The sequence below is a fragment of the Triturus cristatus genome, chromosome 5_2 (assembly GCF_964204655.1).
Source record: "Triturus cristatus chromosome 5_2, aTriCri1.1, whole genome shotgun sequence".
Classification (NCBI taxonomy): Eukaryota; Metazoa; Chordata; class Amphibia; order Caudata; family Salamandridae; genus Triturus; species Triturus cristatus.
In genome coordinates, this window is record NC_140588.1 from 39,027,073 (window position 1) to 39,050,271 (window position 23,199).

The 23,199-nt window shown below is 42.2% G+C and overlaps 1 protein-coding gene across 1 annotated transcript in view; it reads left to right on the forward strand.

Annotated features, from left to right (window-relative positions):
* Positions 1 to 23,199, forward strand: part of CTNNAL1 (catenin alpha like 1) — an 862,216-nt gene that overhangs the window by 785,446 nt on the left and 53,571 nt on the right. Inside the window, exons 12-14 of the mRNA XM_085606809.1 lie at positions 16,759 to 16,796; positions 20,361 to 20,411; positions 20,516 to 20,670. Of these exons, the coding sequence (XP_085462935.1) occupies positions 16,759 to 16,796; positions 20,361 to 20,411; positions 20,516 to 20,670 (244 nt within the window). The remainder of the gene's footprint in view (positions 1 to 16,758; positions 16,797 to 20,360; positions 20,412 to 20,515; positions 20,671 to 23,199) is intronic.

The following is a 23,199-nucleotide window of genomic DNA, read 5'->3' on the forward strand; positions in this document are numbered from 1 at the left end:
TTCGCCATTGCTCTTTGCAATATATATAGATTCTTTTATTCGCTATTTGGAGAAAAACAATCATATAACCCCCATTATATCACAGGGGTATGCAACAAAAACATTAGCATACGCTGATGATATTGCTATAGTTACTGCAGACCCCATAGTAGCAATGCTGACCATTGAGGCCGAGGCCAGGAAATTTGGGCTGGTCTCTGGCTACGCGCTAAATCAAGGAAAGACACAAATTGTTTTAAATCAAAAAATTGTGATGGATGATCCTAGGGTGGTGAAGGGAGCGACATACCTGGGTGTCACAATTTCTTCCAAATTAGAGGAAGTTGTGGACATAAATCTTAAGCCAATGCTGAATATGATACAAAAGGATCTACGACGGTTAGACAATCTCCACCTGTCCATTATCGGAAGACCAAATGCAATTAAAATGGTGTACTTTCCCAAGATATTATATTTATTTAGGGAAGTTTGCCTAGAGTTTTCTAACCATTGGTTTACAGTAATGGAACGTACTTTTTCTAGATTTATATGGTCATACGCTCAACCCCGTCGGGCATATAAATATCTTACCCTTCCTAAGGACAGAGGTGGGTTAGCACTTCCCAACTTAAGGAGATATTACTGGTCATGTGTACTATTCTACAGTAAGGAATTATTGCAAGGGGGGAATAACACAGAGGTACATACCGCCTCATTCTTTCAGCTATTGGTGGGGAATTCCTGCTATGGCTATTTTTGGAGGCACATACACGACAGTTACCACAAAAAGGTCAAATTTAAGACTCTTTATAGTTGTTTTAAGGTATGGAAGGCTGTAAAAAAAAGTGCTAGGAATAGGACGATTCTCATATTACACTCCGGTACTAAATAACCCAATTCTTCCACCAACAATCTTTAAAGATAACTGCGTTAATAAATGGTATAATTTAGGAATAACACAATTAGGGGATTTTTATACTAATCAGGGGATTAAATCTTTTGATGTTTTGAAGGGAGAATTTGGTTTAGACTGGCGGGATTTTTTTAAATATCTCCAGATTAGGGACTTCCTAACTCACAAATCTGGAGTAAGAACTCTCTGGGAAGAATCTATTGTAGTAGAGAGAATTATACATTCTAAGAAACATTCGATAGGTGGAGTTTATGTGTCATTGTTGGACATGTTCCCTGATGATCTAGATAAAATGGCAATGAGGTGGCAAAGTAAACTCGAGGTTTCTAAAGAAGGATTTTTATACTCCTATCAGCTAGCTCAAACCATTCTTATTTCTACCAAACTCCAGGCACAATTTTATAAAACCTGTTTTTTTCTCTATTATACACCTGATAAGATTGCAAAATGGGGAACCGGTAATGGGACTTGCTGCCCGAGATGCAACCTATTTAAAGCAGACTCCATCCATATCTTTGCCTCTTGCCCAGTGTTAATACCTCTGATACAAGATATAGAGAGGTTCTTAACTTCTGTTCTTCACAGAAAGGTTGTCTTGTCACCAGAGGCAATGGTACTTGGGGTGGAAGATTCAGATAATCTTGAGAACGGTCACGATTTTATATTTGTTGCTATGGCCGTTTGGCGGCTATGTCTAGCCTCGGCTTGGCTAGACCCGCTACCACCCATTTTTCAACAGTGGCTAGCTAGGCTTTTAGCGGTGCATAATATCGAGATAGCTATATATAAGTGGAAAGGCAGAAGGCGACGTGAAAGGGGCATGAAAATCTGGACTCCTCTCACGCTCTGGCGAGATCTACAAATCTGATTTATTATCAATGCTGTAATGTGTTTATGTTATTGCTTTAATTGGTTTTTTCTGAAGCATGGAATATATTAACCATAGTATGCATTGCATTGCATTGCACAAAAGTTATTACACAATGAGATGTAGCAGAATCCATGAAGGCCTCTATGCGAATAGACATAGCAAGTGGTAGTGGTATGTGAAATACATCTCCATTACCTCATTTCCATTGCGTTGATGTTAATAAAGTTTTCACATTCTCAGCAGTGAGAGTCTACTCTTGGTTCGACCTGTTGCAAATGCAGGCACAATCATACTCGTTTGTTGTCTATGGAATCCATTTTCATCAGCAATACTTACATGACTCATACAAAAAGATGTCAAAGCACAGTTTAACATACACCATAACAAATGAGAATTAACAACCATGAGAGGTCTCGAGATTTATAATTCCAGTTCAGAGTATGGCCTTTTAAGTGGTCATCTTATTTCACTTTGACGTTGACAGCTATATGCAGCACAGAAGAGCAATATGTAGGGGATGTGCTTATAATATATTTATTGCATCACACAAAGCACTTCAGTGAGGAGTAGCATCCATTGTTTATTAGTTTACCTCTGCTACCGATTTGCATGTGGTTAGTCCCTGCCTATAATGACACAGGCAAGCTAAAAAATAGTGGAATATTGCTGCCCTTACTGACTAACAGTAGTTTACATACATTTGTTTCCATCCATTACTTTTTACAGTGCGCAATCTTTTAGTAACTTCGTCAAAGATTTCCCCCCCATTGGTCGTATGGACTTTTGTTGCTTGACTTGAAGCACAGTAAGCGAGAAGAAATCAACAATATATTTCTAGCTTGTGAAGCCAATGTAACTCTACAATAAGGACCAGGAATCGCCAAAGATTTTATTTTAAACTATTTATCCAGTATAAAAGCAAATCAAATATTAGTTTGAGAGATACAGCAATACAGCAGAAAAACTGAAATATCTCAGTAGATTGAGCTGTAATAAAATGACACACTGAATTGTGACAGCCACAACAATAAAGAAACAAATTAAAGAAGCAAACAAACTTCCCTTCTCTCTTCTAAACAAAGATCAAATATAAGATCATCTATCAAGGTTCTCTATTTAGGGAGCACAAAAGGTGTCAGCTTGATATAGACTTCTGTAGAAGTCTTGAAAAAAGGAAATAAGTGTTTAGTATAAATCTTCACACTCGCAAGAAAAATTTAAGCAACGAGGTCTGTACCGCTCTAAGTGCAAAGAGAATCTGCCTTCTCGAACTGTGAGAACACCAATTAAAAGTAACAGGTGATTCAGAAACGTCCTTATCTCTTTTCACACCACTTAAACCAACCAAACCGTTACTCTAAAGGGCACCTTTTGTCAGTAATCTTATGCCATTTTCAGCAAGATCCAAATGTAGGCCTCTACACTTATAGCCAGTTAATGACCTGCCATGCCTTCTGGCGGCATCTCTTCTCCTTCTCGAACAGGACCTTTCACATCTTCCATAAACAAATCTCAGATAGTCCTGAAACTTTTCATTTTTCTGCAATAATATCAACAATCACAGATAGAATTTTTGTTTAAACAAGGAAATAATTTCTTTAACCCCAGTTCTCATTCGGTATCAACAAACAATATCAGCGCGGCTTTCTATGATGTAATCAATCAATAATAGTGCTGCACTAACCACCAACCGTCCAATCCCAGCGTGGCACTTTATGATGTGCTTCTCACTCCTCGAGGTTCACCCTCCTTTACAATTTTTAGGGGCATATCCTTTTCCAACACTAAGAACGCATAGAACAAAACACTAAGCAATTTCAACAAATAACTTTTTGCCTGCTCTACTAAAGAATTTAAAGTATTCAATCACACAAGAAATGGTCCGGAGTGACACTTTTCGACCTTCTCAAACACACACTTGAGTGAAACCTCAAACAGTGGGGAATCACTCCAATTAATGTGGTTTCTCCTTTGCACAATAGGACCAATCACACCAATCACAACTTGCTCTCACACAAACGTATATGTCTCTATCTCAATTGTGCAGCTGAATGTACCTCACAATTGACAACACAAAACCTAGCAGATTAATTACTACATAGTGTATTGACATTTATCCCAGGATCGATGTCCAGACTGATAACAACATCACCACACCGAAATGTATTGTCACGCATATGCATAGTGCCTCAGCTGGCAGCACACCATGGCGTGCGCCCGCTGCTCCCGCAGGCTTGGGGCTCGCAGCAGTACTTTTGTTTGTTTGCAGTTTTATATAGCCCAAACTCGACCCGTAGATATTGGAGCGCTTTTCCATGAGCACCAGTTACATTACAGAAGGACAGTTTTAGTACTTCTAAAACCCATGCAAGTGTACCGCTACACCAGAGCAGCACTGCTAAAAGGAGTTGTAGAGGATGTGGCATTTAGTTGGCGCGTTGGCAGAGAGCATGTGCGGGGTATTGCTCTGAGTTTTACCACCTCCTCCTCGTCCTGTATTCTTCCTTCGGTAGTGCTGGTTGCCGTCGCCGTTTCTTCCTGCTCCTGCCGGAATGAGCTTGCTCCTCCCCAGGAGCAACTGGGCCACTGCGCTGCTGCATAGCCTGTTGCTCTTCCTACAGCATCCCCCGGGGCGTGTGGCCTGAAGAAACTGGGTCCCACTGTCACTAATAAGGTGACTACTATTGACAGTTAGGGCAGCCCCTAAGGGGGCGGAGGGGCATACCTCTGCCCCACTTGTTGGATTGACCTTTCGGATTTCTAGTTCGTAAAGTTGTACTTTCATTGTGGTATCATTGTAGTGTTTATATTAGTATTAGTTAGCAAAGCTACATTATGTCAACTTTTCAATGGCTCTTACGCACTGTATTATACTGTTTTGTTTTTATATATATATATATATAATCGATTCTGCCAATGCATATGTTGGTAGTGGGAGCCTGGCTCACTGTATTTATATTAGCTTCATGTGGTTGACTGTATGCTCCGCTGGCAAGAAATCCCTGAGCTACATGTTTGTAGGTTGTTCGCAAACCGCCGACACAGCCGCACTTTTCTTTCTGATAAGGCACAAGCATTCTGCGTGCAAACGTGTATGATAATGCCTGGAGCAGAACGCTTGAGTCAAGCTGATTGTGTGTTCCGAGGGCGCTCTCAAATAGAAACATCCGCTTCCAAAGTTTCTCACTTGGTACTGACAGCTCCTGATGTAGAGGAACAGTTTGTTTTCTCAGTGGATGTGAGCACTTGCATGTGAAAGTCCTAGAAATAGGCTGCTTTATCCTTCAATTCTCTGTATTTACTGTCTGTACCGCAAAACGTCCCCTATAGGCCAGGAGGGTATTATGGCATTTGCTACATGGCATGCTACTAATAAGTGTGGGTGACAATATACCGTGCGAGAGAGTATCACTCATAGTAGTTGAATGTCCCTCATAATTACACTGAAATGATTGAAATGTCACACAAAGCAATCTGAAACCTTGGCAGCTATGCATCTATAAACTAAAACATCATCACAATCTTAACGATATACCGCAAGCTTGACACAATTACAGTGCGCAACCCTAATAATACTAACTCCTCCGCTGTTAAACTATTTTCCGAACCGCTTGAACTCCGCTGATCCTCCAAATCGAGAAATGGGCTTTAAGGGCAAGGCCTTGGTTTGGGAAAATCTAGAATTTCTACACGGGTATTCTAGTTCCCTTTGCTTCAGTAACCAACCATCCTATGTGCTACCATCTGACAGAGCCCTGGTACTTGCACTGCAATCTTTTAGTAAAGGGTGTGGAATTTAATAAAATATCTACATGTTCATGGGGCAGGTTGCTTCACCAATCTACTTGTTCTGTAACAAAATCTACTTGTCCCTTTGGTGCCATGTAGTGCAGCGACAAATAATGGCAGCAATCTCATTATATAAGAGCTGATATAGCCAGGGCTCACACCATAGTAGTGTTTGAATACTTGCAATCCCCGCCACGTTTCTGCAGATCTACATACTGGGGCTGAAGGTAGTGGTAAGCATAGTTTCAGGGTTAGAATGCCCTTTTGAGTCTGTGCAAACCTACTAACTACACGTTTTAAGTGTTTTCAACAACTCTTCTCTAATCTTTTCCCATACTGAGAAATGTGACAATGGCAGATGTAAACTTTCTTCCAGAGTTCGGGAAAAAAGTGGTTGGAGGGGAAGTGAACTTGCAAACATTCCGATTTTCGCATGAGCAAATCTACACATGCATATTTGCTCATGCTAAAATGCAGTTCATAAATATTTTCTAGGAGTACTATGTCTTGTCCTACTTCTGCAAATTCTTGGCAATTTACAAAAGCTGTATGGTTGCACTTAATGAAAGGACATATACCATGGGCGCACTTTTGAGACTTTCTTTAATAACTGGGCCCCGAATTTGGTCTGGTGTTGACCATGACCTTTTGCGTTTATTAAAATTCTCTCTCTCTCTCTCTCTCTCTGTGTATCGGCTGGCTTCTCTGTGAGTGACAGCATTCTGCTCTTTCACAAGGAGCATATCGGCACACAAAGTAGTTTTGTTCAGTCTCATTAACGACTGAGGGAGTGTGTGCTTTTTGAGACCAAAACCAATTTCTGCTTTTGCCAATGTTTGTTATAATGGTGAGGGCACAGCAGCTCGATTTTATAAAAAACATGCCAGAACAAGTCACACATTGACAAAACTAAAAAGCTGACCACCAGTTTCAGACCTACTGGCTTTGCAAATGCTTGTTTATTTTTGTTTCCCATAATCTTATTGAAACTGGTGACTCTGAATTTCCATTATGAATATTTTTGGGAAATACTAGTATGTATCAACACATGTTACTAAATGATGCTGCAAAGAAATGGTACCTGAAATTTTACAGTAGTTAAGCAAAAAATGTTTTTTCCTGCTTTCATTTTTTTATGAACATTTTATTTTGAAAGCAAAGAATCATCAATCTTGCTTTCAAGCTTCTGCAAATATTTGCATCAGATCAGAGAGCATTCTGGGAGCATTATACATGGCCTCATAGTGCTAAACTTTGAAAACGTGTGCACACTTTTTTATTTTGGAACCACTGTCAGTAGGGCAGTCAGAGCTTACTAAATTTACTTAGAGCGCTCACCCTAATAATAAAGGCTTTCAATTAATGAATCTTAAATACAAGCTTGAACAGCATTAATATAGGGACACAAATATTACTTTAACTGCAGACAGTGCCCTTCCCTCATCCATAATGTGGTACTGCAAACTGGCAGCTAAAGGATTTGTGCTGCAGGGGGTTGGGCCTACTTGTCCCAATGACAAAGTACACATAAAACCTTGTTGCCCTTGACCCCAAACAATATGTAACGGGCGTCAGGGTTCGTATAGACCTTTGTTGGTTGACTTGAAGACTGTAAGGGGAGGGACATCAACAATACATTTCTAGCTTGTGAAGCAAATATAAGTTCAAGAGATGCAGCAATTTAGCAGATAGTCACAACAAAAAAGAAACAAATTAATGCAAACAGGTGTTTCATAAAGAGTCTTTCCTTCTCCCATAGCATAGTCACAGTTTCTTTATTTTGCATAGTTAACAAAAACCATTGCAATATTAACATTTTAAAAGAAGAAATATAGACAAATATTCAGTATGATTTCATCAGCCATTATCACCTTTTTTCAGCACTATGTTATAGGAGAATATCTTCAAGTAAAATCTTTAAAACCCAAGGTAGAAAAATACTGTACAGTTTAAAAATTTGAGTTAAAAAAGAAAAAAAGATTAGTGAATGTCATTAATTCACAGTGCAAAGTGCGGTGCCGTCACAAATTTAGTTATTTATTTATATATTTTCCTCCAGCCAGGTTTGCCCCAAGATCTTTGGGTCAATGTCATATTGTGTATGTCGATCAAATTATCTGGACTTGTTGCGAGCTTTTTCGCTAAAGTGCAGATGGACCGTCCTTGGTGTGTTCTGAGCAAAGACCTCTTCCCATCTACAGGGTGTCATACAGCGTCAGAGCTTTATGCTTAATATTTCAAATTTTCAGAATTTTGGGCATTTTTTGTTTGGCCAGCATCAGGAATTTTACCAATCTGCAGATCAATTGTGTATTCTCCGGGTTTAGGCAGGCCAGCACTGCTTACCTCCTGGTGCGGGTGCCTTTCTGCTTAAGGGGTTCTTTTAGGAACTGTTGTCATTCTTGATGCAGTTCCTTGCATGAACATATTAGATGTAGAATGTCTCCTTGCTTAGTGTTACACAACCTGCACGTGTCTGGAGCTGTTGTCCTCAGCCATGGTGGAAGATGAGGAGCGCACGGAAATATCCCCAGTCTATGTCTTAGAAAGTTCATTTTTATAGCTTTGGGGAATCCCTGGTTAAGAATGTTTGTGGGGCAAGTGATTTGGAGGAGTTCAAAGTCATCCAAGCATGAGATCTATTTGAAAAGCTTGCCTTGTCCTCCACCAAGGAGAATTGTTTTATGCTCTCATAGCATAGATCACATATAAGATCATCAACCAAGGATCACTTCATAAGGAGCATAAAAGGCGTCAGCATGATATAGAATTCTGTAGAAGTCTTGAAAGAAGGAAATAAGTGTTCAGCATAAAGCTTCACTCTCGTTATAAAAAGGTAAGCAGAGAGGTCTGTACCTCTCTAAATCTAAAGGGAATCTGCTTTCTCTAATTGTGAGAACACCATTTAAAAGAAAAAGGAGACTCAGAAAAATCCTTATCTCCTTTCACGCCACCAGGAACCAACCAAATTGTTACTCAAGAGGGCATCTGCAACATCCCCCCCAGTTTCCCCTTGCATCAAAACTTGCACTGTAATTCTCAGCCTTGAACATCTCTCCATCCTGTTACATGATGAACAGAAGGTCTCTTTCAACCCTTAATTCTCCACGTTCACTGCCAAGTTCATTCCTCCAAACCTCACTATCAGCAGCCTAATACAAACAATAAGCCTTTCTCTTACTAACAAAATCATGACAATGCACCCATCGAGAAAAAAGGAAAGAATATGCTGGCAAAGCGGAATGGATTTTAATCGAGACCTGTAGTCCAGCTAAATCAACTCGGCAGTTAATATGAACTCGAATACCTGATTATACATCCACAAGTATACCTATAACAATAAATGTAAAACATGAATAAAAGGTACATGATTACATGTTTCAACTGAACATTAGTGTACACCTATATAAATCTACAAGGATTACATTTCATTAATACATTTAAATGCTTCACACGTTAATAAAGTTAAGGCACACAGTGAATATAATGGCAAATATAAATGTATATTCAATCAATAAAACGTTATTCAGATGCGTGCTATCATTCATAAATGTATACACAATAAAACATCAGCAAATAACAACCATAGCAGCATGGACAGCATATACGTTAAAATCAGTGAAGCAGCAAAGAATCCACACAGCATGGACCTAGGTGCACGAGCAGCAGATTTTAAAAAGGACCCAACATGCAGAACAGCTTTGTATTTTGTGAGCATCAATATGAATCTAAAAGTGGGTCTGCATTGGCAACTTTTCTATCAATACTTCTTTAAAAACAGAATAAAAAACAGTCTAGTATGCTTAACATAACATTTGCAAAAAAAACATAAAATGAAACCTAGATTGTCCTGATGAATCATCCCTTGGACTCGGCTTAGATTCAAGATTTTGTACATAGCCCATTGGAAAACAAAGCAAATATTTCATAGTTTCAGATCTAAGGCGAAAGAGCAGAGAACTTTCCCATCGGGTATGGGCCAGTCTGATATAATCAATAGATCTCCATCAGTATAATCAGTCAGATCTCCACAAATAAAGATATTTAACCATGCTAGTCTTCCCCTCCATATCCCTCAAGCGCCTTGATTCTTCACAATCATAAATTGCATTGGCAACAGCGTTCTTATTTACACCATCGCATGCTAATGGATCAGTGAAAATAGATCACATCCCAATTTTACTGAGTTCATCCTTTACAAACGCAAGCCAAGGAATTGATAGTTCTTTAACAAAAGAGAGACAATCCCTTATTATCTCCTTAGTTAAAACAACCTCAGGGTTTCACCACGGCAAGACTGAATGCACCGTAATCAAATCTGCTATATAGGGAAGAAAAAATTCCTTATGATAAATAAAATGCTATGGACAGATAAAAGGGATCTACAAAACCTATTTTCTTCACGCTGAATAACCAAGCAGTTAGAAATCCCCCACACCTTGGCCCCATACAAAGCAATGGATAAACATTACAATCTATATATTTGTAGCATCGGGACAAGCCCATTAGCTGATGAAAATTTGGTAGTGCTGAGAGCAATATTAGAAGACCAAGATTTTTGAGCAAAAAAAGTAATGCCCAAATAGGGAAAGTTATTAATGCTACTCAGACATTGTGTACCAACTGACATGTTCGAGAGAGTAACACACAAGACAAGAAAATTAGTCTGGAAATCAAAGGAGGACATGAAATCAACAAAAGCATGCATGAGCAGACTCAAGGCCCTGGCGGTGCGTGCCGTAAGTACTGTATCATCCGCATAGAGGAGCATAGGGAGCAGTCTGCCTTTTATAACAGGTAAATCAGGGGTGGCCCATATTAAATAAGGCTGTAAGTCATTAATATAAAGAGTGAATAAAAGAGGGGCCAACACGCATCCCTGTCTCACTCCGCGATGGATACCAGTGTCACCAGACACCTCATCCTGTATATTAATATGAACCCAAGCCCTCATGTCCTTATGCAGATAAGCAGGAAAATGAACTGAGACTATATTCAAACCTCGTGGAACAAGAAGTTGCCATAATTTGGCAACAAATGCTGACAAGAGGTCTCTAAATGCCAAGTAAAGGGAGACTGTTTTGCCACAGTATATTTTCCAAGGACCAGATTTAAATTAAGACACTGCTCAATGATTCCTTCATTGTGCCTAAAGCCATATTGGCAGTGATATAAAACAGACTCCTCTGACACCCAAGTCATAATCCTGTCATAGATAATTTTGCCAGGAATCTTAGCAGTGGTATCAATTAACAGAAATTGGCCGATAATAGCCGGGGAGTAAACGATCCCCTTTTCTAAAAAATATTATGGAAGTGCCTCAAGTATCGGGAAGAGAAGAATTGGCAAGATAATTAAAAACTTAAGCAATGGAACCCATAGAGCGGTATTACTTTTAATAAGATTAATGGGAACCCCATCAGGTCCTGGCGCTTTGTCAGGCAAACTTTGATGACAGCATCCTCAATTTCCTCTAAGGTTGTCTGAAAGCAAGATACTAGTCCATGATCAATAGTAAGGGAAACTGGGGATAAGGGTGCTGTATATATTTTACTAACATGTTCTCACAGGTATTGCTAACAGTGTGGTAAGAAATGGTGCTAGATTGTCTTTTATTACGCTTTAGGTTGGCGACAGAGACACAAAACAACTTGCTATTGACCAATTGTGAGGCCTGAGGTAGCGTTTCCCAATGTGATTTAACAACCTTCTGCCATCGCTTGGCTGTAACTATTTTGTACAGCTTGCGCAGGAGAGCGAATAAGACAGAATCCCTAGGATTGGAAGCCAATGCCAATCGAAGAGCCCTGTTTGCTGCAGAACAATTGGAGTTGAACCATCTAGGTGTGTCGGATATAGGCTTAGCATGTTTCAGGAGATTCTTCCTAATCCCCGCACAAAGGTTGGTGAAGGCTTTCACCACCCACAGGCCTTGACCATCCACTGCCAAGCACAGATTTATCAACTCCAAGTTACCTACAGTTGTCTCTTTTAAGGTTTGAACAGGGTACGCAGTCTCCAGATCCATCTCAAATTGTCGGTGCTAAGGTGCAAGTTACAATCACCAATATCCAGCCTGAATTTTCCCTTAAGACGCAGTGAGAATGTGGCCTCAATGGCATTATGATCACTGTCACATGAAGAAACGAACATTCCATGTAAAAATAGATCTAATAGGTTACGCAAAACAAAGACATTCAATTGCTGATGAACCACCATGCCCCTTGAAAGTAGAGACCTCACAGCTGGACAAGCCCGAAATAGCCAGCACATTTACAAAGTCAAGTGGAGCTCAGTGGCTCCTCCGCTATGGCGGAGGAGCGTCACCCCACTGCTTTTGAGCAGTGCAAAGCACGAAACATAAAATGATAATAACTTTGTGTTATTATCATTTTATTCTTCGTGCTGCTTTGTGACGCAGGACCGGCGGCAAAGTTAGTTTTAAAAAAATATTGCGCACTCAAGCTGCCCCCTCCCCGCGACTCACCCCACGCCAAACTCCCGCCTCACCACCTGCTAGCCTTGCCGGCCGCCACTGGTGGGCTAGGAGAGAAACTAATTCAGCACTCCGAGGGTCAGTACTGACAAGAGAACAGGATTCAGAGTGGAGATCCTCATAATAGTAGGCAGTCGCACATTAAAATCACCAGCCTGACAGAGATACAGCGTATGCCCTAAACAAGCCTGATCATCTGCTATTTCGGAAATGGATTTAAATAATGGGAGAAATTTAGTGTTGGGAATGTCGCTAAAATCATTATTATAAAAATTCACAATGTACAGGATCAGAACTGATTTGACTAAAATCTGAAAGCTGTTGTCATGATACTCTAGGGTTTTGGCGTGCCCACCTAGTGCAGTGCTCACCAGCGTCGCCAACCCCCCTGATGCATGCCCACTGCGTGATGGAATGGCAGGGACAATGTAACTATGAAAAACGTACACAAATACAGGTAGTATGTCCCATGTTTCTTGAAACAAGATGATAACTTAACTCCTAATAAAATGAAACCAGTCCGGCAATTCAATCTTAGATCTAAGACCGGCTACATTCCAGCTTAGTATTTTAGGGGACTCACCACCCTTATCCATGGTATCACTTCGAGCCCTGTCCAAAGCCCCTGAGTAGGGCCTGGTTAGTGGACTTAATGGATCCCCAATAAAAGCATCAAATAAGGGGTATTTCAACACCCTATTTTTAACTTCTATGATGGGGTAATATTACTAAAATGCTCCCCAGGTCCATCTTTCCTGGTGGGTGCCTGTATGGGTTTTGGTCAGTAAACCAAATCACTGAGTGCAGAGAACATATTACTACGAGGAACACTACAAGAGGTTTTTGGCTTCTGAAAGGGGGGGCTGTGCAAAAAAGTTGTCAGTGGTCTATAAAAAACAAAACAAAGGGAGAGTGACAACCTCGTTATCTGTTGGGTATATTACCAACACAAGCAGGTCTTTGAAAATTTACCACAATGCAGTCCCCTGTAATCCTTTTCACTGAGGGACCACACCAGCCAACCCGCCTCACCGTAATTATTTCGTTGTGGTCCCAGGCATTGAATCGTTTGTGCTTATGTAGCCACTGAGCCACCTTGATTGCAAACTGATTGACACAAGGTATCCGTGGCAGGTTTCTCCCCAGTCCGACCCTCACCCGAAGAATTGAAAGGGCTCCCATTAGTGCCCACAGCAGTCAAAAAAGAATTCCTGGTTACACTCAGAGAGGGTATTAATAGGGTTACTCACAAACTGTAGGTGAGATGCTAGTGGGTTGCTACCGTTAACACTAGTGGCCGCAGAAGAAACACAATTAGGAAGACCTTCGAGCCGATCCAAGCGCTCAATTAAAGGCTTGAGTTTCTCACCAAGAATATTGCTAAAATTCACACACACCGATTCTAATGAGGGAGAATCAGAAAACGAAAAATCACCAATCTGAGAAGCCGTAGATTGTTTAAAAGAGATTGAGTGGAATTCAGGTTGAAATTGAAGAGCCGTTGGGGGCTGAATCCAAGAAAATAATGTATTGTTATTGGAAGAGGTCCGAGAAGGCTGTTTCCACCTTACAGCCCCTCATCTACCCAGTTCTTTTTTGCGCTTAGTAGCTGTAGCAGAGACAGTCTGCAGCAGAAGGGTTGCCCCGAGCGAGTACAGGCTCTTCAATAATATCCAACCCGGCACGATTATCCGAACAGACACTTGCAGGTTGCTGAACAGTCTTGTTCTCAAGGCTTAACTGAAATATGGACATTAACAGGCAGAGCCAGTAACACCCCAAAGTCCAGAGAGAGTCTATGTTCTGTTAGTTCAGTCTAATTTGTGACATTCCCAAAAACCCTTTCCAGCATGCGTTCAGTGGACACAGAAGGGCGCGTGGTAACAATTCCCCCATCAACCTTGCGCTTCCTCATAGTAGTCACAGTGGATGCAATAAAATCTTCTCACCTTCTTGCAATAATGCACCTTGTGCAAGCAGGATTTGATACTTCCTTCAAGGCACAAATCAAAGAGGGTGGCCTAGCCTCTTCTGGGCGCAGACGGACCTGCCCTTGGCCTAGGCACGGCCGCGCCTCGCTGGACAGCGACGCGCTGGGTTACAGGTAAATGGATGCAGGTTGGAGCCTAACTTGCGCTTCTTCTACTTGTTCTCTGCAACATGTTGACCCATGGTTTGGAGAGAAAATTAACACCCTCAACATCCGCTGTTTTTTAGCACCAATTTATAGTTTCACCATTGGAAAAACCAATAAAACCCCTTCATTACCTACAGGTAATTTAACTGCTTACATTTTTGATCCCATCTCAATGCATACAACTTCAGAATCATCTATAGTCGACACTTGGAAACAGATCTCCTTTAAGCACTCCTACAGCGAAACAAACCTGGCAACACATTCTATCATTTGGCTGGGTGAGGAGCCAGAGCCTTTGATGAAGCATGCCACCTTGGTGGGTGAGGGTCTTGTGTTCTGATAATCGAAATTCCATTCGGGCATAGCACAAACGGGTTCTCCGAAAACTTTAAAATTCTTCGGAAACACTCTTGGACCTCAGAACTTCTTATAATATAGTGTAATAGAGTGGCGATAATATTCGGTTTGTGGACCTCTGGGATGTTCTGCATATCTATGTTACAAATAGGGACAGTAAGCACATGTATCATGCATCATTAGAGTCTAAAGTCTGTTCTAGTATTTCCCATTTCCTCGATTGGCACTGAAAGTTTGCTTTTTTGGATCAACTTTTGAAAGGCATCTTGAATGTCAAATTGCTGATTATTTTTGGCCTTACTGATGGAACAGTGACGTTTTCCATTAATTGTGTAAGTCAGTGCTTAATTTGAGCCAGTGGGGGCCACCGGCACTGATTTCTGGGGACCAGCATTTATTTTTCTTCATCAGACGGTGACGGAGAGCAAGAGGGGGAAAAACAAATACAGGCGAAAGAAGGTAGAAGAGAAAGACAATAAAACCATTACAAAGAAAATAACAGGACGCTGCAAGAGTGAAGTAAAGGGGCAGAGTGTGTCTGGAAGTGGATTAAAGATGCTTGAGGTGGATTTAAATTACACACTCAGCATGCCGACTCTTAATAGTACCGGCCGCAGGCTTCTGAGCAGAGCTTCGGGCACTCACTCTTTTACAAATGAAGCACTGTGTACAGTGGATCTCGTTTATTATGCTTAGTCACCAGTTTTGACAATATTTAGCAGTGATGAAATGATCTTATTTAAATGTTTATGTATGACATCATACATGACGTGAGGTGGGATTTTTCCATCACTATCTGCTTTCCCATCTGAGCAAATCCCACCACAGCAACAGCATATTTTACAGGGGGCACCTGGTAAAGACTGCATGCTAGTGTGGAGATTTGTTTGACATTAAATAAATTCCTCCATGGTTGTGTTGCTTTTTCCCCTTCCAAATGCCTTGTAAATGTATAATGGGACATGTCTGTTCTCAACTTAGAGATGCTGTAGGCAGTGCTTAATTTGAGCCGGTGGGGGCCACCTGCACTTATTTTCGGGGTCTGGCACTTATTTCCCAGCATCAAATATTCACTAATATAAAGAGAGGAAAAAACAGACAAATTGAAAAGACAGAGGAAGAGAAAGATGTCAAAACTGTAAAAAAAGGGACATGCAAGAGCGATGAAAAGGGGCAGGGGGTCTGGTAGTGGGTTAAAGACTACCAGCCTTGGTATTCGGCACGCCAACGTTTAATTTTACTGTCCACCGGCTTCGTAGCAAAGCTAGGGGCACCAGCAATCTTTCTTTCACAAATTAAGCACCGGCCGTAGTGCAATGCTCTGGTAGACTCTGCATTGTTGCTCCCTATGTTGCAGCACAAGCTGTGTGAAGGTATCTCTCTAAATAACGAATCTGAAAATTCCCAGAAACAGACTGGTTCCTGTCATGTTTAAATTTGGACATCAGTTCTTGATTAGTCCAAGAAATCTTTAGATAATGCACCAGAGCAGTAACCTTGTGTATGATGATGGATTTGGATTGCTTGAGGCTGAGAAGATATGTCTTTGTTAAACAGCAGATAATCCTATTGCCTGCTCACTCTAGATATAATCAAGAATTTAATCTCATAACTGCATGACTTCCCCTTCCCTGACATTCATCAAACATAATATTTGAGTTCTTTTTTTTGGTTCCTTTAGTTCAAGGCCAGATAGGCCAGCATCCTGCACTTTTACTGCCTGATTTTTAAAGCGATGACATACATAGCATTTGAAAATACAGTAGTTTTCATTTGGCGATCACAATGGTAATTTATGCAGCTTCATTGTACATTTCTCATGGCATTTGTTGGTGGGCAGTATCCCTGAATGACTACATTATTAACTAGAATGCAGACACCATTTATGGAATTTTCTGCGACTAAAATTGGACAATTTGTTAGAAAGTATCGCGTTTAGTAAAAAAAAAAAATATAAAGACCTCTTAAATATGAACTTATTTCCTGTAAATAATAAAGTGTTCTGGGCGTGGCTTGGAAACAGAATGTCGATTCCTCATTAGCTGCCTTCGGTCTTGATTCAGTTTATTTGGCTGTGGCCCTTATGTACATTTCTCTGCTTAGGATTAGGATCCTGTTAAATCTTCAGTTATGATTTGCATAAGAGTAATGAGGTCATCGTATATTTAAGTTAATCAACTTGACTGATATCCCATTGTATTTTTTCCTCTTCTCAGGCGAGAAGCGAACCTACCTTTCATTGCCAAGGCCAGGGGTAAGAGTTTTGATTTTGATGATTATGTTGTAAGCAATAAAAAACAGAAATCATGCTGTGTTTTCCAGTTTACTGCTGCAACAGTTTGACCGTGCAGCTGTTAAAATTTGTTCTGCCAGCAGCATGGACATTTATCACAAGCTTGTGACTTTCAAAATGGTCATTAGTATGTAGAGCAGCAGATTGTACCTTTTTTTAAATTTCATCTGAGCCTGCCAGAGGACATAAAGATATTTTGCCAGGACAGCGTGTGCTTGTTTAGTGTAACATCTGACTATTTATAATTTAGCAAGTGTTCTAAGCACAGTCCACGATTTTATCATATACTTGTGAGTGACCGTGTGTGTGTGTTTTTTAAAATTTCTTAACATTTACATTGATTTTTTTCTAACCGTTCCCTGGTAAGGGAATAACTCAATTAATACAGAAACTTGACAGCACCCCCCTGCCCCCCTCAAATCCTTAACATATAAGCACATCTGGTCTTCCCTCGCATTCAATCCAGGCACGGCCAGGCCACTGAAACGCAGCCAGGGCTCATACACCCCCCTCTCCCCCACCCCGTATTGGCTCATGTGGTATCGTCTCTGTCTCCATATTTTGCTGAATTTCTTTGGGCACTCCCTCGCTATATCGATAGACTCTTTTACTTATTGACACCAGTCCATATTCCTGGACCATATTGTTACAGGTTTTATTTTTTGGTAACATGTTATTGTTCTAATAGCACCTTCTTAATTTCAGTATTACAGCACAGTATCAGCCCCAATGGCCCACCTCCTAATGGGTTGGTCCAACCCGCAATTCATTGGTCCTCCCCAACCGTTTGTTCACTGATCTTACCCCAAATCTCTAACTCCATTCCATGGGCCCCAAACCTTGCCAGAGGTCTGTGGGCACCCCCCTGCTTTGTATACAGTGGTTTCAGCCCACATACACTAGTCCAGGCCAGTCTTCCACACCGCCATTGTTGGGCGTTCTCTGCTGCCCCATAATCGGGTGATGTAGCCACTATGAGCGCCACATTGCAGAACAATCTAGCATACTTACACCCTGTTTGTTCCTCCCAAATTCCAAATGTGACCTCCCTTGCACGAACCTCAATTTCGTCATCCAACACTTCAGAAATGCATAGACCCACTCGGTGCCAGTAACCTTGTATTTTAGGGTATTCCCGAAGAGTGTGTAATAGTTGCCTCTTTGCCAGGAGCCTCTTAAGCTGGTAACTGTGTCACTCCTCCCTATTCGGTACAGTCTAGTCCTCATGTAGTACATCTGATTTAATATTATTTGTTGCAGTTGCCAACTTTAATGGCCACCTCTTTCGGGTATCGACAGGCGCCTCAGTCGTCATCCTTCCGAAGTCGCACTCCCATTTGGAGCATAGGTTATCGAGAGGTAACTGGCTGTTAGATTTCAGTGTTTTGTAGAGCAGGGAGAATGCATGTTTATGTATGGGGGCCGCAAGAACCCCGTACTCAAGCAGGGTTTCTTCTGCCACTTCTCGCAGTTCTTTCTTATAGCGGCCCAGAGCATGTTCCATCTGCGCATACTAGAAGTGTTGACTGTCTGCCAGCTCATATTCTGTCTTCAACTGTTAAAATGAGTGACGGTCCTCCGAGCCTCACACATCCCCCAGTTTAGTGATCGCTATTTGATACCATTGCCGTCTGCTCCCCAGAACCTTTAGATCTACCAGGGCGTTTGATTCCCACAGAGGAGTTTCCAGCATCAGTTCTCCCCTCCCATACCCCACCCCAACTATCTTGTAGCTTCCTTCCAATGGTAAATCCCCAACTCAATTGGGGACTGTTTGCATGGGGAGCGCTGCTGTAGAGTATACAGAGATATCCCTCAGCTCAATTAAGTGCTTGTCGGCAGAAGTGGCTGACGTAAGATAAATGTGGTAGGGCAGGGTGGGCAGCGAGGGGGAGGCTTGGGGGAGGCATAAAACGGCTAAAATAATTTTTAAAAACATACCTTCTGGTCTTCCGCTCGCCACACTGCTTTCCCGGCTTCTCCTTTTGGCACAGGCTGAAGCTCCCTGCCTCCCCTGCGGTAAATCTTGACGCGGCTCTCACCAGGAGGGCAGCGTAGGGATTTGGTGGAGTGCACTGGTTTTGAGCTCCATCGGGAGCTTAGAGCCCTTGCCTGCTGATCTCCCCATCCAGCAATACTGCTGGGTTGGAGAGATGTCAGTGCGCATAAGGAGTTTGGCCAGCCTGAGAAGGCCAGCCAAACCCTCATGTGCACTGACAGCAGGGCCCACCACTCCTCCTCCTCCCCTGCTGCAATGCTGTGGCCCCGCCCCCCAAGACTCAACCACAGGACAAAAAATAAAATGATCTGCATTAAGTTCATTTTATTTTTCATTGGCCTCTGCGGGCGGTGGGCCGACGCTCCTCCTCCATAGCAGAGGCGCTGCCCCTGCTTTGTCTGCCATTAGCGAGAGCTCCCGCAGTGGTTGCAGCAAAGTGCGCGGTACTACGCCGCCCCTCAATGTTGTCCAAGTAGCCGTGCTGACCGCCCAAAAGAACCCCGCCAGGACTCAGTATCGTGAGTTCTGGCGCATACATAAGAATTATGGAGCAATGCCATTTTGTAAAGGGAAGCTGTTCCCATCAGGGACAGCGTGACTTTCCTCTAATACTCATTTGACAAATGCATTTAATTTGTTAACGTATAATAGGTCTGATATCTTCATTTGTGTTTTGGTTTCGTACAAAAACACGATACAGCTTTTTAGTCTGCGCTGTGTGTTGCATTGATGTCTTGTAGATAAAGTTAACCTCTCTATTGCAAGCTGACTTGGAAACTAGATACAATAACTATAGTATTGCTATTATGAATACTGTTTTGCTGATCGTTACATTAGATAAAAGTAGCATTATCTTTCTTACGAAATCAGGAAGTGACGTTTTCAAAAACGAAATACCTCTGACTACAAGGCAGAGACTATATATAATCTGCACATTCCAAAGGGGCCCACGAAGGAGTAAGTAGATGCTGACTAACTCCTCTTAATTAAGCTCATCCGTCAGTGACCTGTCAGTGAGTTTTCCACTGCCTCATACAAGTTAAAATGTTGAACATTTATTGCCGAGTCTGCTCTCCACTCCTGAGAGAGAGAGAGAGAGAGAGAGAGAGAAGATGGCAGGTTATTAGGTAAAGTATTTCTTAGACTCCAGACTGGTGTATTTGAAGTTTGTTTCTAGAGGGCTTTGAGTTAAATGTTCAGATTTCCAAGGAAGTGCATCTTACCCTAGGCTGAGAAGCCACCACAAATCCACACTTTCCCCACTGTCACTGCAGAAACTCCCGTGCTTTTATGTTGTGCGATTGCCTTCGCAATCACCTTGCAAAACACAAAAATTAACAAAATAATTTGCCTAATTCAAAATGAAGAAGTCTTTTGTCAGACCTGCTTTCTAATGTAGTTTACCCCCGGTTATTTTTTGGGAAAAAGTCTTGGTTGAGTGTCCTCATAACCATAGATGTGTTCTTCAGGCATGGTTGTTCTTTCTGCGTATTTAATATCTCATTGAGTCTTTGTATCTTTTACAGAAGCATAATGCAAATCTGAAAACATTAAAACCCGTTAAACTTGATGGGGAGGTAATGAGAATTTCATTTTATTTTATTTTGTATTCAAATTCAGTATTCTTTTGAGGTGGTGTGTAGAACCTAAAACATCAGATACTTTTTATTATCTATTGCAGGAACAAGGAAAAATAGCAAAATTGGGATTAGAGCTTCGACTACTCACATCCGATGTGGATTCGGAGACTGAGAAATGGGAAGATCAGGAGAATGAGATGGTTCGACATGGGCAGAGTTTGTCCAGCATGGCCTACTCCATGTACTTGTTTAGCAGGTGATGGTTGCTGTTGTTCATTGTACAGTATTACTGAAAGGGAAGGTTGTCTTGTCTGCAACGTGCATTTATGCTCTGCGACTGTTACTAAGCACATAAGTGATGAAGACAAGAAAGCCCATTTGGGAACAGAAGAGTTATATTGGTGAATTTTTTTTGGGATTTAAGGTTCTCTTATTTCTCACTTATTTTTCATAGTTTTATGTCGCCATTCCCCCAACATTAGGAGAGAACTTACTGGTTTTCTAATTTTACATTTGTAGTACCTAACACATGTTCCCAGGGGCATTGTTATGTTGCAGACACTGATGGAGCTACACTGGTTTATATCCTCCAAACCTGGCAAAGTTGTATGATGGGATCTTGAGTGTTATGCTTTTGTGGCACAAGGCCTCATATTGAATGATGGAGCAGTACAGATTTGCAGGTGTAAACTGTGCCCCTAAACAGGAAGACTTCATCCATAAGGCACAAGATTTTAAACTACCTCTTTTGTTCCATGTCAAGACAGAGAAGGGATGCATGTGAGAGGATGCGGTTAAAACCATGAAGTTGGAGCATAATCCAGAACCTAGATTTTGCATGGGCTTTCTGATAGAGACTCATACCCACACAAACCTCGCTTTTTGAATATTCCACAGGCGTCAAACTGGATATGGAAAATCTTGAGCAGTACCCCTAAGTAGGTGGTGTCCTGTAGCCCCGCAGCAATGTCGTTCTCCTCCAGCGGTGACATACAAGGCCATATATAGGCACCATCCATGAGCACTGAAATCAGTTGCTTTCTTTCTGCGCCAACAGACGCAGATCCAGAGCTACTCCTCATCTTCTTGAGATGGTATTTTTCCAAAAAGTGTTTCTCATTTTCTACAGCGTGCAAGGGACAATTTCACCTCCCAAATGTACATGGTTTACACCTAGTGGTGAATGTTGCAAACAGATGCCTGTGACAGACCTGAATGTGGTTTGCCTGTGGTGCCTGGGGGTCAGACCACACCACCGGGCCTGGAGCAACGGTGACTTGATGCACTCCAAGACCATCTGGGATTGGGCGTGAAGCTATGTCACAAAACAATGCAAGACTCCACACCAGGACCCAGTAGAGGTCGGTGTTGTGGAGGAGTGGCAGGCTGGGTAGGCTGGGAGGGGAGGGGGAGTAGGGTCGTTGGTAACAGGGCAAAATAAAAAAAATAAGTAAATTAAGAGAAACTTACCTGCAGCCGGCTGCGTAGCACTCTTCTGCTCCTCTTCCCCTCACAGGCACAGACTCCCCTGCGGCCAATCCTGAGGCTGCTCTCATGTCATTAGAGCAGTTTTAGTATTGGCTTGAACACTCTGCATTTGCGCTCCCAGGAAGACTGGGAGCCTGTGCCTGCTCTCTCCCACCCAGCAACGCAGCCTATGATGGCTGGCCCAACCGTCATGCGCAGTGAAGGCAGTGCAACTATCACTCCCCTCAGTGCCTGTCACCCCCTAGGCCCTGCCCCCACGACCCATAGGAAAGCAGAAAGGAAAAATAAAACGTGTTTATTATAATTTTAATTTTCCTTTCTTGCTGTTTTGAGGCAGGGGCCACGCTCCTCTGCCATAGCAGAGGAGTCGCTGCTGCCAGGACCTGTCGGGGTTCAAGGTGAGGTCTCACTTGCACCACTAAAGTGCAGCAGATCTTCTCAGATAAGTCAAAGAAGAAGCATAAACAGACCAAGTAAGACTCTGCCCCTCTCGACCACTCTAGATCTCATGAGAAGGTGCTAGGGCATCATCGTGCCTCCCAGTTTCTCTCCAAAAGCCATTCCCCTTTGGAGCTAATTCTGATCCTTGTCCAGAGGCAACACAAATTTCTTGGGCCTTTGGCAATGTTGCAGCAAGTGGATGAATTTCGTGAAACCATGATGTGGCTCTATGACACTGATTCATTCCGGGTTCTACACCGACCTTGGCTCCTGCTCCAGTGCCACATCCCACACCGGAACACAATCCACAGATGTCTATGCCAGTGCCATTGTTGCTGGTTGACAGCCAACCCAGGGTGCTGTCCCACATCGAAACAACGTCACTCCAACCTCGACAAAGACCATGCCCTTCTCCAGCTAAGAGACCCCTCTGATTCCAAAACAGTGTCTTTGCCCCCTTGCATGGTCTCATGTCATGCACAAATTGTTTAGGACAGATTCAGAGGTTTTGATGCTGGGGATGAGTTTGCCCAGCCCTATAATGTTGACAATTGGTATGAAGGTCTTCAGGATGCCAGTGGTCCAGATACTTCTACAAGCAGTGGATTGGTTTTGCCTCCGGGCCCTGCCACAGAAGAAAGGGCCTCATTTGCGATTGTTGTGCAAAGGGCAGCAGAGGTCCTTGGTCTTCAACTCACTACTCAGAAGGTTAAGACTAATCTCTTAACTGAGGTGCTGAAGCCCCTACTCCCTTTCAACAAGGCTTTTACTGGTATACTTTTGGAGACCTGGTCTAAAACCTGTTCAGGCCCCCCTGTCAATCAACAGGTCATCAGAGACTGCCATCCATTTCCCG